Genomic DNA, 14,910 nt, shown 5'->3' with positions numbered 1-14,910 from the left:
CTTTAAAATATTTCCTTTAATATACTTCTATAGTTTACCTGCTATCTATATAAAAATAACATATTTAATAATTATATATATATTACATTAACGTACATATAAACATTTTATGTGATTTATACTTCATAATATTTATATAGATATATATATATACACTTATATTTACTTATATTAATTATATAAAAATTAAAATCTACAGTAGATTGCTTCTGTCCCAAACCCAGTGTATCCTAGGAATCCTGCCACATCCTTTGTATCAGAAAAAACATCCCAGAAGACAGAAGTGAATTTCTATCTATTTAATACTACCTGATGCTTTGGAACCTGTAAGGGGACTCTATAAATATATGATCACATGGTAATAATTTGTATTCGGGAAGGGAAGTTTTGAAGGTAGATGAAACTATGAACTGTACAAGAACAGTAAAAGGAGGTTTGTCAAAGCATTCCCATTTGAAAATTCTTTAGTTTCAGGAACTGGCCTTAAATACAATGTTTTTCTCATCACAGAAACATGACAGAACAGCATGGTATCCACACCCAAAGTAGAACAAAAAATTACCCGTTACACCATAATTTTTCCAGTCATTATAGTACAGCAATAGAAGTAGGTGTGCGGTCTTAAAGAAAATCTGCCAAGAGAAGCGCCCACTACTTTAATTTTAGAGAATATGACAAGTAATCTCTTGCTGACAAAGGAATGAGTGGATGGGGGAATCCAAAACTAGAACTCAGGAGGTAGTACAATCTCTTACTATCAGTAATGGACAGCAGAAAGGCTGGAGTAAATGGATCAAGTTACTATGGCAAATGCCTTTTCACAGCTGTACCCATAGTTTTCCCCATGTCACTCAGCACTTCTGAAAGAAATGCAAGAACACACAATCTGAAAAATGGTATCTAACTCAAGTAACATTTTTTAAGCTAAAGGGGAGTATTAAAAAGCTCTGGTCCAACCTATTCATTGCAGGCTGCTAAACATTCACTCAGACACACATCCGGATGAAGCCCAACAGCTTATGATTCATTCAGACAAAATACGACCACGAAATGCTTGCCTGATTGGAGGTAGAAATACACAACTGCAGTAAGAATAAAAGGAACAGCACAATGTTTAAGCACAAAGTAACTATTTTAAGCTTATTTTCAATAGACACAAAGAACTCCCACAACAAATTTATTACCATATGATGGAGATTCTCGGCCATCCTCTCTATCAGTTTCTTTTTCTTTTTTTCTTCTGTGATGCCTGTGCCCACGATGTCTATGCCGCCGACGGCCCTGCTTTCCAAATGGGACGTGAACTCCAATATACACAGCTCTGTGGCCTTTCAAGAAAGTTCAAGAGGAAACAATTGAACAAAAAAAATTACTTCCTGCCCAAATTTAGTATCATTGTCAAAAAACAAGGAGTTCGACATAGTAAAAAACAATTTAAAAAAAATCCAGAAAAACTTTGCAGAACTACCTTTATTTAACTAATGTTACCATTTGTTTTCTTTCCCCAGTGTCAAAGAATTAATGCCATACTCATTTCCCCAATAAGGTGAGTAAGAATAAACTATGGCCCAGTTCAAGAACTCAGTTGTGAAACAAGTAATATAAAACAGTCTTGACCTATACTGGAAGAAACTATTTGATAAGCACCAGGAAACTAGTAGTAAAGCAGAGAAATTACAAGATACACCTCTTTTTTGCTGGGAATCATCGCAACAGGATAGCGGCTACAATGGCAAGATGTGATCTCACAGTTAAATTTGTAAACTTCATTAAGTTACCCATAGCTTACAACCTGGAAGTTTTCTCTGGTTGAATGAACCACCAATATTTCTTTAAATATCAACACGCCTAGCTGAACCTGAGGTTCAAATATATCATTCCTTTAATATCAGTTCAAGAGCTTTACAGAAACTTACATCTGAAAATGCATTCCTAAAACATCACACAACTGACACAGTTGTTGTTGTTATCCCCTCCCTCCATCATTCTAGGATCTTTAATAAACTTAGCACATCCTCAAATTAATGTATACTGCCATTTAAAAAAATTTACTTTCAACATCTTATTTTCCTTTGACCTCTCACATTAATGCAATACTAGTACCAAACAGCACATCCTCAAATTAATGTATACTGCCATTTAAAAAAATTTACTTTCAACATCTTATTTTCCTTTGACCTCTCACATTAATGCAATACTAGTACCAAACAGCCTTGCAGAAAAAAAAAAAATCAATGAACTGTTAAGAACATATTACTACAATGCCTCCTGTAAAGGAGTTAGCATATACAATAACCTTTTCAATGCCTTTTTAAACAAACAATCTCAGGAAAAGACGCATTAACTAAGCCTGGAGGTTAACACTAAATACTTCGTTTCATACTGTAGAAGAGTTATTACAGAAGACTGACATTAACAAAAGGAAAAGGAAGTGGTTTTTGAGCTCCTAGAGAGATGTAAATTCAGCAAGTTTATAGAAGCCAAGCAAGCCACAGGAGTTGTGACTATACACATATATGCATATATATGCACATGTCAAACATGCCTTCTAAGAAGCATCTTTAAGCCTCAAGATTATATAAATTTTTAAATAATACCTTATAAAACAATATTTTCAGTGTCACACAAGAGAAAGGACTAAGCAAAGAAAAAAACAATAATATGTAAGCAAGCTCAATGTTTGTTTCATCTAGTCAAGATTACTTTCTGAATTACACAAACCTGAGGCTTGACACAATTCAAACACTAGCTTTAATAGGAGTGGACTGACTGGGACTATGACCAAATCTGAAATGATGCATTTTGACAGTAAACTTGTTCCCTTTAAGCGTAGAAAACAGATTAAGTTGTTGAAGCATTCATTACTACTATTTATCAATAGAGACTTTTCTTTTATGAGTTTCTTCCACGAAGAATAGCCAGCCCTGCTGGGGAGCTGGACCCGCACCCTCTGTAACTACTACACAAGATGAAATTCCAGAGAAAGCAACACTTAGGTGACACCTGAATGTTAATCAATAAAGTTGACATGTGATATGGCTAGATGGCAACACTAACAATGTCACGTTACTGATGCCATCATGAAACAATAATCTTCTGTACACAGACACCAAAAGTAGTAGGCTGATACCACGGGCACGCATCAACAGAGATCTCTTCTATTACCTACTAAATCCTAAACTACTGCTGTTGGATGCTGCAGGGATATTAACACCAAAAGGCAGAGTAAAACTGCCGTAGAGTTATACAGGTTTAATCTTAATTCTAACTTCACAAAGCACTGAAACCCCCCCCAAAAATAAAGATAGCTGTATTGAGTAGGTCTGTGCTCCCTTAACTTCATTATTCAGATAGGAGTAATTAAAGCCGGAAGATGAACAGATAAAGATTTAGTTGCTAGCACAATTTCCAACAAAACAAAAAACACGTAAGATTTTTCTTCATTCATTCCCAATGAACCGAGAAAAACAACTTACAGTTCCCTTCACCCTGGCCAAAACAAATTGCCAGAAAAAGACCAGCAACATAATAGTAACGGAGGAAAAGTTAACTCTAAAAAGGCTACGATACATATTACCAGAATCAGCGTTACTTTAAAAGGAACACAACCTTTTACTTGAATATTGTTTTTAAAAGCTTAAAAAGTACAGTTGCTTGACCTTCACAGCTTAACTCACACCAACATCTGTACCACACTACCACTCTCAAGTAAAGCTTGTTAGAGAATTACTTTAAACCAATCATCAATAGAATTAGTAGACTGCCTGATACTAAATTTAGTGATACAGAACTCAAGAGATACTTGTTCATTTTAATCTAACATGACTTTATCCATACTTAGCTGTTCAAATCCCCCAAGGGTATTTACTATTAAGGCCCTTATCCCTATGAAACAAATCTAAATGTTAGGAGTTTGCTATGTCTCAATCACACAGTACAAGTCAGTTTATATAAAAAAGTCCAATAAAATTAAAAGAATAGAAAATGCTCTGTTTAGATATTCTGGTTTCTTCCCAGAGCCCTAAGAAAATATTAATAGAAGACTTCTAAACTCCTGGAGAGATCAAAAACATACATCCGAAATGCTCTGATGTGGCAACTGTGTAAGTAGAATTTCACACAGGACTTCCTTTTTCCTAACCATCACTTTGACAGACAGACAACTTTTAAGCTTCATACAAAGAATGTTCTTCCCTACGTTACCGAGGGAAATCAAGCTAACACCTACGTGGAAAGGAACATTATACATTCTCAAATCCTGTTACTTAGAAATTTGAACTGCAGAGACCATATTAACTGCTGCTGTAAGGGACATCTGGAGACTGGCTATCGAGTCCAATCTCTCTCAAGCACGACCACCTTCAAAGTTGAAGTCATCTTTTTGATCAGGTTGCTCAGGAAGACAAACAGTCAAGCTTCAAGTGTCTCAAAGAACTGACATTCTACAGACTCTCTACAGACAACCCATTCCAACATATGACAACATACTCCACAAAAAAGATTTCCAAACATCCAGTCAGCACTTCCCATCCTGCATTTTTCATCTGTTCCCCCTCACCCTTTCATTGTCCATCTCTGACAATAGTCTGACTATCTTTTCCATAAGCTCCCAATAGTCAGCTGAAGATAAAAACTTTATTACAGGAATCACTATTTTTCAAAAAAAAAAAATCATCAGATAGTAATACAAAGTTAGGTCATTGATTTTACTTAGAAGCCTTTGTTTAAGCAAGTAATGTAATCCACGAAGGATCTGCAGCAGAGATCCTAACCTGTTCTATGAGACCGTAAAACAGGCCAAAAAAAGCAGCTAGGAAAAAGAAAAGCTGTGTGCTCTCAGGTGTCTCTAACTCCCACACCCCCAAAAACATTACCCTAACATGAACTATTCAAAACCCATCATCTCATACTTTGACACTAATTCTTCATACATCATGGAAAGTACCTGTACACACAAAAATAAGCTCAACTATAAGCGCAACTATATCAACTATATCACAGGTTTGCTCAGAAGTTAGAAGTACACAAATATGAAAAATAATCTTCAGTGAATGAAGTAAAAGAGTGAAAACAAATCTTTTCACACCCAAAACACTTCAGAGCCCAAAGATCCTCTCCAAATACGCTCTGCTCTGGTAAAACTTTAGGAACTACTAGAATCTCCTTTATACCTCATCCTCCTTTATTGTTGGAAAAAGTTTTTGTATATAGTATTTGTATACAGTATACAGTGTTTGTATACAATCATCTCAGTTTTCCAAGCATTAACTTCCTACAAAAAGAACCTTATTATCAGCAGTCTTTTTCTGTGCTTTGTTAAAAGAATGATTTGCCTTTTTTAAAAAATGATATCCTGTTTTGACAATATCAAATTTTCTAACCAAATTTGTATAAAGAAATAAAAAAATCCTTTCACAACATGGTTATTTGCCTTAGCTGGAGCCCACAGGTTCTCCACAGTCCAATATATTTTAGGATCTGTTAAGCCTTCTGTGCCCTATCCCAAAATCTCCTGTTGCTCATAGTAATTAAGTGTATCTAAGAATATGTTCTTTGTACTGAAATGGTTGCGTAGATAGTACTGAAAAGCATAATCCAAAAATTTTGTATGCATAGCATATGGTAAAGCAGCTCAGTAAGAAAGCGTGTTTTCTCACTGCACAATGAAAGCCAGCACCACATTATGCTGACTGGCAGAAGCAATAAATACCAGAACTCATTACACACAGAAGTGTGTTTCTTCTGTAGACTTTAGAAAAGGCAGAAAAACGAGTTGGTAGGGGCAGTCATAAGAGAAAAATGCACTGAATATTTATTTCTACTTGACACAATCAACAGTATTCAAGAAGGCATTGTCAGTAATGACATGAGACGTGGAGGTAGTAACAGTACTAGGAAAAGCCCAGTGCCAGCTGACAGAGCTCCGTGGGGATTGTGGCACTCCATGTCTGCCCCAGGGCTTTGCTGCCCACAGCCAGCATCCACCTCTCTCACTGGGTGCCTGGGGGAGCTGGCTGCCCTTGTACCACACGTCCAAGTCAGCCCATAGCGGGGTCCCGCACTCTGAGCTGAAGGTGCAGCTCAGGTCCAGCCTGCCTCAGCAGTGCTCAGGACAGAGGATGTATAATAAGATCATTTCTAAGAGTTATTTCTGCTGGAAAGCAGAAAACCTAGAAACACACAATTCAGGCAAAAGTTCCATTAAAGTCAAAGGTTGCCCTTTGTCCACTAATAAATCAGTATTCTCAGCCCTTCCCAAGGATGCCAAGCACCGTAAGTACGCTAGGCTTCCACAGTCAATACACTGTATTTGTTAAGCATTTCAAGAGAAACATTTGGAAAAAAAAAAAAATCTCCACTTCATCAGTGGTCACAAATGCATTCTTGTTACACACATTCTTGACCACACACCTGTCTCTTGTACAACTGCTGCACACATCTTTAAGTGGGTTAATTTCCCCCCAAATACCTCTATTCCCTGATATTCATAAGGTATGAAAAATATTATGGGTGGAATCTTGTCCCATATAAGGGTTAACCCTTTCTGAAGAAAAAAATGTCACCCTTTCTTCATAAAAAAAATCAAACAAAAACCCTTCACACTTAAAAAGTTTCAACTGTTCTGAAACACTAGCATTCAATGAATTTCAAATGAAGAAGTCATCCATTCAGCAAGAATTCTGAGACGCATCACTTTACAGCTTTAGTCAATGTTTGGAACATCAGTAAATGTTATGGAAAGCCATCAATTAACAATAAGCTGTCTTCTGCCTGGTTTCAAAAATCTTTGAGTAAACTGGGGCCATCAAGCTCATTTTAAAGTTTTATGTTGCATTTGGTACTGTTTGGTAAACTTCTGTATCCTGGCCCTACTGCTTGAATAACAATTTTACGTAAGTTTCAGATTATGAAACTGCCATTAATTACCTTTTCATAAAATTTCTGATACACGCAGTCAGAACAGAAGCACCACATAAGGTTCTCTCAGATAAACTAAGTTTGCAAATAAAAAAGCTAAGACAGCTTACGCCATAAATTTTTAAATAGCATTGCTTCCATCTTGGTCCATTTTACATTAAATATTTATTTTAAGTATTTATGTAAAAGGCATTAGCTTGTTTTTAATGGCTTCTATTTTAAAAAGAACTTTGTGTTAAAAAGAAATGCTAAAATTAGCATGGGAGTTTCCCAAAATGGATTTTAAGCATTTAACTACAAGCTATTGTCTGCTGCAGATGTTCTCAAAGTAAATCGTTCAAGTTTAAGTGCTGAATCACTTTGTTTATTCCCACTGTCTAACCTCTAATAGTGGATTTACAGCTTCGTCAGCTTTGGAGGATGAATATTAGATTATCTATCCTTTCTTGTTAGAAATTCAAGGGTATTCATTTTTCAGTACTGCTTTCTCACTCTACAGAAAAAAATAGTTGAATATTAAAAACTTATTCTTTGCTGCATCATTTCCTTCAAAGATTATTTCATTTAAGGTTCAGTATTTATATAAGTATCATCTACTTTAAATTGGCTACATAACAAGGGAAGCATGGCTAAAATGAATTGTATGATTCCCTGCACGTACTCCACTTCCCATGGAAAAGTCACTGAAATTACTGAAGTCTATACTTCCCATAGACCAACACCTAAATCATAATACTAAGTAAATCCAAGTCTTTAGGAAAGCTGTCTTGTCTGAAAACGTTTTGATTACTTTAAACCAGAATATCACACCCATTTTATAATACTATACAATGCCTTTTGAACAAAATAAAACCAAAATCAAAATAGTACTACTATTTTAATCTTCTGAATAACTTAGTATATATACAAAAAATGCTAACTTTGTTCTAGTATGAAAACTGAGTCTTACTCCCTCCTCCTCAGTCTCAACTCTGTCAGAAAGGCCGTAAATGCAGATAATATCTTTCACAGAAACATACAAAACATCCTGTCACCAACCATTAATGAAATGGGGTACACAGGAGGGTTCCTCAGCTGTTGAGACCACCGTTTGTAGAATGAGTAGTTTTCCTCAACAACAATGGTGGTATCAGAACTGCTAATTATTTTTTCTCCCCTTTTAAATTTATGCAGTAGTTAGTTAGCCAAGAATATGAATTTTGAGATGCACTAGTTCATACTTCTTTTTACACTCAGTTCCTGTTAGGTTACCATCAAGAATTGAGAATTAACTTCCAAAAAGACTGGTCTAGAATTCTGGGTGCTCTATTGAGTTTTATGCCTATATAGTCAGCTTGGCAGATTTCCCTCTCAAAAGGCAGCCTGAAAATAATTTTGATAGCATTTAAGCACTTAACTTTGCAATAAGCAATGCTAATAATATAATAAATCAAGGAAAATTACTCTTCCTACATAGAAGTCTCAATACTGTACAAATGAACAGGAAAATAAGTCGTGGAACTTGCCTGTGGACATGCAGATACCCCATGGCAAAAGTGTATCATATTGTGTAACCGTAAGTTTCAACACACAGGTGACAAAGGTGTAGTAATGCAACCTAATTCCAACATTTACTTAATCAAGATTCCACTAAAAGTCATATTAGGAAAACATCCTTGATTTTTGTAACTTACACAGAAGAGCTGAGCAGAGATATTACTGAAATATTATATTTCTGAGCAATAAGGACAAAAGAATTTATTCTGTACCAGCTGCTAGCTTAACTGGTACAAGTGAATATTTTTTTTGCTGTTGCATATGACTCAGAGCATGTTGAACATACCTAACATGTCCAACTGTACTGTACCTGAATAGACATGTTTTCACTTTGCTCTCAGGTCAATTTAAATTAACTTTGCAACTCAGGGATATCACTAGAGCCAATGGGTGAAAGATGGCCTCCAAGAATCATTGATGAGCATCCTAAATTAATTATATTTTCAGAATTAGTTTCATACCACTTTATTCTACTTTTTGATCACATAAAAAGGTATAATTTCATAAAAATAGCATTTTGAAATTCTTCTCTGTTAAATACAGTTCTTTTCTGGACCATTAGGGGGTCTTCTAAAGACTCAAACATTCATTCCATAGTTTGAGAGCCGTGAAAAAACGTGTTCTGTACTGTCTAAATTAGTGCAGCCTATTATTAGGGAACATGAGAAAGTAAATACTAAGCATGTTTTTAAAGGGCCAGCAGCTACAACGTCCTGTTAAGTTACATCTGTTCACCTGCTCCTGTGGAATGTGTTCTCTTGAAAGTTTTCACAGGAACTACTCATGGGTTTTAGCACAGTCACAATTTAAATACATCTAAAAGGTAGATTAGTATTAAACCTACCACCTAAAAACAAACAAATGAAAAAGTTAGCAGTACATTGTAACTTGTGGTGGAATTTAAGTTCTCTTTGTTCCACCAAAGCCCTTTTATAGTACTGAAACAATTTCTGACTATTTACAACAACTGCAAAACTTGCAGAGCAAGTTTTCCACTTAGATATATTCATTTCTAGAGGGAGGAGAAAGTGCAGGATTATTTAATTATCCATCCTTATCAACTAAGATGAACAGAAAAGCACGGCTGTTTTCTTAAAGGAAAAAGATGGCTTTAAGCCACCAAGGTATCAGAGGTAATAGGGTCACTTGAAACGTAAACACTACTTACACCTGCCACAAGATAGTGTTAGAGTAGCTACTAAATCATCTTAAGTTTTGAAAGCTGCTTCTTGGATTTATGGCACAGAAAACTAGACTACTGAGACGGACACTCGACCTCAGATTGTTTCTGGAACAAAGCCTCTGTTATGTGTAAACTCCTTATCTTTGCTATGCCTGTAACTGGTCGGCTAAGAGTAACAGAAGATAGCCCTTTTCCCTTAAGCTAGATCTAGTAAATGTATCCACAAATCAAGCTGAAAAGCCATCTATGCATTTGAAAAGATACGACTTAGTAACATCAAGCTAAACATAGCAACTCAGGTTTTAGAGCACTTACCTAAAACATGGTTCTTAACAGAAAGATGGGATAAAATACCTCTGCCATTACTATTCTTGCCTTACTTCCATTCCATCCTTACTTCGCTGTTATTCTCACTCGTTCCAGCTCAAAGTGTCTGGCATCAAGCTAAGAACATTAGGTGCTCTTAAAGATGCTATTTTAAGCTGTTATTCCACTTTCTAGCTCTTCTGTAAACTGACATTTGTTATTTCAAAGTATGGACTTACAACTTCGGTAAGAAGTGGTACCTTAATTTATTACACAGTCTGCCCACAATTGCATTTTACCATTTCTACCTATTTCTCTTTTACAGGGAGAGTTGCAAAACAAGTAGCCTATTTCTAACCTTTCTAACCTAAATACTGTCACTCTGGATATGTACCACACTTTCCCTGCAACCATTAACAGAGTCCTAGCTCCAAGATTTATTTTGTATTTAGCAACTAGTCTGCTTTCCATTGACATCACATTGACATTCCCATCAAAGTTACCAGGAAATAGTTATCCAGTACTGAGAGCACCAAAAAATGTTGCTCCAGCATTGGCAATAAATTATGCCTTCTGCAGCATCAAACCAATCAGCATCAGTTTGTAGATGCTTTAAAGCTGCTAAATTATCACCTATCATTGCTGGCTTTCAAGGTTTGGTTCTTCACATCATAGCTGAACTGAATTAATTGATTGCTGCCTCTCCTTGAAAATGAATCAACGCACACTTCTGGAGGGGTTCCAAATTCCTAGAACTCCTTTTCAAGTCACCAGAAGAAACAAGTTGGAAGACCGGACTGAAACAGCTTCAGTTCTTAAAACACTTACAATACTTAATGCTACTGTAGATCTTCCTAAGCCTACAAGAAAATTTTCACAAGTCAATAATGAAAAATAATACTATCTGGAGTTTCCTACTGCTTTCAGACAACAATTCCATTTCCCCCCTTGTAAGATTTTAGTACCAGAATTAAAAACAAAGCCTCCCTCTCTCCCCCCAAACCCACATGCCTACTCTCATCATCATAGCTTATAATTAGCAATCTCATAATAAACAGAACTCTAAGTTCATATAATTTATTATCTAAGACACCCTGTATCTAAACAATTCCTTTTGTTGAATCTCAGAGAAGATAAGTATACCAGTCAAACGACTGTATTTACATACATTTGTCTTCAGTACAGGAAAAAAAAAACTTCTTATTCTTACTTCGGAATGGTTACACCACTGATAAAAGTCAAAATATATGCTGTCCCTCCTTTTCCCCATTCTACTATAAAAAAAGACCAATTTTCTTACAGATAATTAAGAAACTACAGAATAAATGTAATTACAAAAAAAGAATTCTGACTACTACTAAAATATGTGCCTATCTGAAGTTTCAGAAACACGTGTTAATCCTACTGCAATACATTTTTTTTTGTCAGATGCTTCTTATTAGTTATGTTCAATCTCTGTATAGCCAGCACTCTCTTTAGAAAATGACACTGTCTCGCTCTGAAGAGAGCATGAGGTAGCCAAAGAAAGAAACAAGGCTGCATGGCTAAGAGCAAGGTGAGGACAATGAAATCTCTTCAGTTCCTCCTTTCAACAGCTGTTATGTTGACTCAAATGCTCATGAAACACAAGTTTTAGTTTCACCGTAATTTATTCCTTGGCCATGGGTAAGAAGACAGTGGGTATTTTCATAGTCAGCAATACAATGGCTTAAATTGCCTCCAGAAGCCTTAACCACTGCCTTTCCATCCCTACCTTGTGTCCCTGCAGTGGTGTACTGGCTGAGGCATTCCTTCGCCTGTGCCATGCAAGACCAGGGAAGCGATCCGGCTGCACGTTCCCATGTCATTCCTCCTGGTGCTGAGGCATTCCAGCTGCTCAGCGCACTGACAAACTACTCCAGCTGAATGCCTGCCTCCTCTTAACCCTTGCCTCCCTGCAAAAACACACCCGTGCTTTTTTTGGTTCATCTCCCAGAAAAAAGCAAGAAAAGGAAATGAAGGAGGAAACAGCTTAAATCTGCACTTAAGATTTACCTGCAAAAACAGATAGCGAAACAGCTTCACAGCAGCTTAACCCTATCTGAATTAGCATCATTGCACTCCCCACCTCTACCTCTCAGCCTTATGCTCATACCTCCTCTCAGCACTGGCAGACACCCACCTGTGTGGCAAAATGGTTCAGGGTGCTCAATTCATGAGATCTCTCATTATGTTCCTTTGTCAGGGGTGTTTCTTCTTCTGCTGGCTTACTACATTTAACCACGCTTGTTGTACGGTCAGACAAACAAAGTGTCAGCTCAAGACAGAAAGCAGTAACAGAGAGAAGGGAACAGAGCAAGAATATGACTGCAAGAGCAGCAAACAACTTTAATCACTTTAAACTGTCCCTTGTTAGACTACAGTATAGGAAAATGAGACATCAACCTAAAATCAACTTTTGTCAGCTAGAAACTGCTGCTATAAGGGCTCTCTGCTGTTCTGAAGCAGTAAGATTCAGCAGTTTCAGGAAATACTACTTAACGTATCTACTGATAGTCTTCAGCATTTCACAAATGTTAATTAAGCTTCAGAGCACGGGAAAGTAGGATTTTTACCCTGCATACCCCTAGCTTTTTCCTCTTGCATCACTAAATGGCATACGTGAACTTTCAAGCCAATCTACTTCCTTTTCAAGCCAGCAAGAAATTACACCTTAGACAAAATATCCCATTTTCATTTTGGCATATGAAACTGACTCAGTGCCTTTTCTTTTTTTTTTTTTTTTTTAAATGTGCTTAACGCAGGGTTCTGGGTCAAATAATGATTCCATAACGCTTCTAATTGATTGTAGACAGGATGTACGATTCAGCATGGAACTAGAAGCAATGTATCTGCTTAATCAGTCAGCATTTGAAGTGCATGACTACAGTCACAAGAAGTTTTCAGAAAAGAAAACAAACAACTTCCTCATGATCCTTGTTTCCCTGAATTTTGATTCTGAAGAAGTTGACATCATTCATGCTGGGAAACAACTTGTTGAAAGTGATTATTTCTTCAAAGCTACATTTTGATTGTTAATCTTGGAAGCAAAGCTTTCCAAGAAAAGCTTTGTAAATATCTTTTAAAGACTTCTTTTCAGTGACACATTTAAAGAACACTGAGTATTTATTAGCATGTGCAGTGACAAAGACAGCACAGGTCATCTGCAGTTCCACGGTTTTAGTTCCTAGAATTGTGTGCTGGCCATAAAATTCTGTTTCTTTTTAGTGATACTGGTTGCACTCAAACGAAAATAGATATTTTATCCTGCAGGGAAGAAAAAGCAGGTTAAACAAACAGAGAACCCCCACAAACTTACTCTCTAGTTCTTCTTTCTCAAAGTTTGTATTGATAGTAGAGCTGATTTTGCCCATATCCACAACAGCTTCTTCATCATGACCCTGAAGGAATAAGAGAAAAGTTTAAGTTAAGAAAATCCAAATAAAACTAACTTTTTCTAAATTCCTGAAGATGTTCTGCTGTTCTGGAAGCTATCAAAGTTTTCTAAAGTAATAAAAGTTCACCTCTTAGAAACTGAGAAAGAAAATATAAATGAAAAGCTACGCATAGAATTCCTCAAGAAAACATTACTTTGTACTGAAGGAAAATGTCTTACTGCTTGTGAAAACATCAGTATGATTAAGGCTAGATAAACTACATGTCACAAAATAACGAAGCAAATTAAGCTACTTATTTGTTTAGAGTCATCGGGAAGGACAATTCAAAACTTATTATTTACACAAATAATTGCTACTGTACTTTAAGAGATGCTCCTACAAGTTTAAAAACAGAGTCAGCTGTCCTGGCAAAAGGCGAAAAGCTGGACAAAAATTCACATCATATTTAAATTCCAGCCAGTATCATAATAAAGAGAGGGAAGGGAGAAGGGCACAAAACACAACAGCCGGACAGCCTGAAAAAAAGGCTCAAAGCAAATGCTGTCTACAGAAATCGAAAACCATTTAACTTAATGCCAATGAACAGAATCAGTGAACATGAAGTTGTAATGGAAAACTAGAGAACAAATCCAGGGATATGCTAAATACCACAGAATTTCTTTTTGCAATGTTCTCGATTTCATCTTATCAAGGATCAGGACGTACATTTCAGGATTGGAACCCTCTCCTAGCTTTACATTCAACGGCAGTGAATCTACTTCACTAAATTAACTAGCAAATTTTTCAAAGTTACAGCAGTTCACATTCAGAGACCTTGAACATGCTTGCTTAGGGAAGTACTCCTGCGTAGGATTTTCTGGCACAAATAAGGAGCTTTTATGAACCAAAGGTTATATATAAAGGGGTGGCAAAAGAGTTAAGCTACACAACTCGAGGGCCTCTTCTAGACAAACGGTTTTGGAAAGATCAAAATAATCAACTGCTCACTCAGCTTTCAGCAAGAGGCTTGTTAACAAGCCACACCCCATCTAATTCATGCTTTTTATGTACAAGGTTAGACAACGGCAGTTGCAAGATGATCTTTTTCCATTTCTTTACTACCAAAACCATACTACTCATAATGCAAAAACACAATATTTGAAATACATACAGGTTCAAGGACAAGTTTCTTATCTGCGAGTGCTTTCTCTAATCCCATGTAGCACTACGCAGAACACATCACTAAAACACACCTTTACACCCTGCCTTCGGCTCAAACCTGACGAAATAACTTAAAATAACTGAGCTGTAGAAAGCACCATGAAATTTGCCTCTCTCCAAATGGTTTGCATTTCTTAGAACAGTTTTTATTTTCTTTTAACAGCTCACAGTATCCAGCCTCCAGGCAGAACAAGATCTCCCCTTGAACTGCTGCTGCCTGCCCTCCCATAGAGTTTTGCTCTGCCTCTACCATCTGTAGTAGCCGGCCAACTGCTGGAGAATGCTGGCCCTGCTCTTCCTGCTCCTCCAGGCAAACCCTTTTTTCTTCCTCCCCTAAGTCAGATTTATCGA

The 14,910-nt window shown here is 36.6% G+C and overlaps 1 protein-coding gene across 9 annotated transcripts in view; it reads right to left on the bottom strand.

Moving 5' to 3' along the window:
* The window catches only part of SLC4A7 (solute carrier family 4 member 7), a 145,015-nt gene that overhangs the window by 44,517 nt on the left and 85,588 nt on the right, over positions 1 to 14,910 (bottom strand). For 8 of the 9 annotated variants that reach the window (XM_083825909.1, XM_083825908.1, XM_083825914.1 and 5 more), the window contains 2 exons: positions 13,281 to 13,362; positions 1,185 to 1,328 (listed from right to left, as the gene is read on the bottom strand). In XM_083825909.1, coding sequence (XP_083682035.1) covers positions 1,185 to 1,328; positions 13,281 to 13,362 — 226 coding nt within the window. Of the gene's footprint in view, positions 1 to 1,184; positions 1,329 to 12,104; positions 13,260 to 13,280; positions 13,363 to 14,910 lie in introns of those variants that run through there. The other variant, XM_083825915.1, reaches the window with a different exon arrangement.

Source organism: Anser anser (assembly GCF_964211835.1).
Source record: "Anser anser genome assembly, chromosome: 2".
Lineage (NCBI taxonomy): Eukaryota > Metazoa > Chordata > Aves > Anseriformes > Anatidae > Anser > Anser anser.
This window is presented reverse-complemented; position numbering and strand designations above follow the sequence as displayed.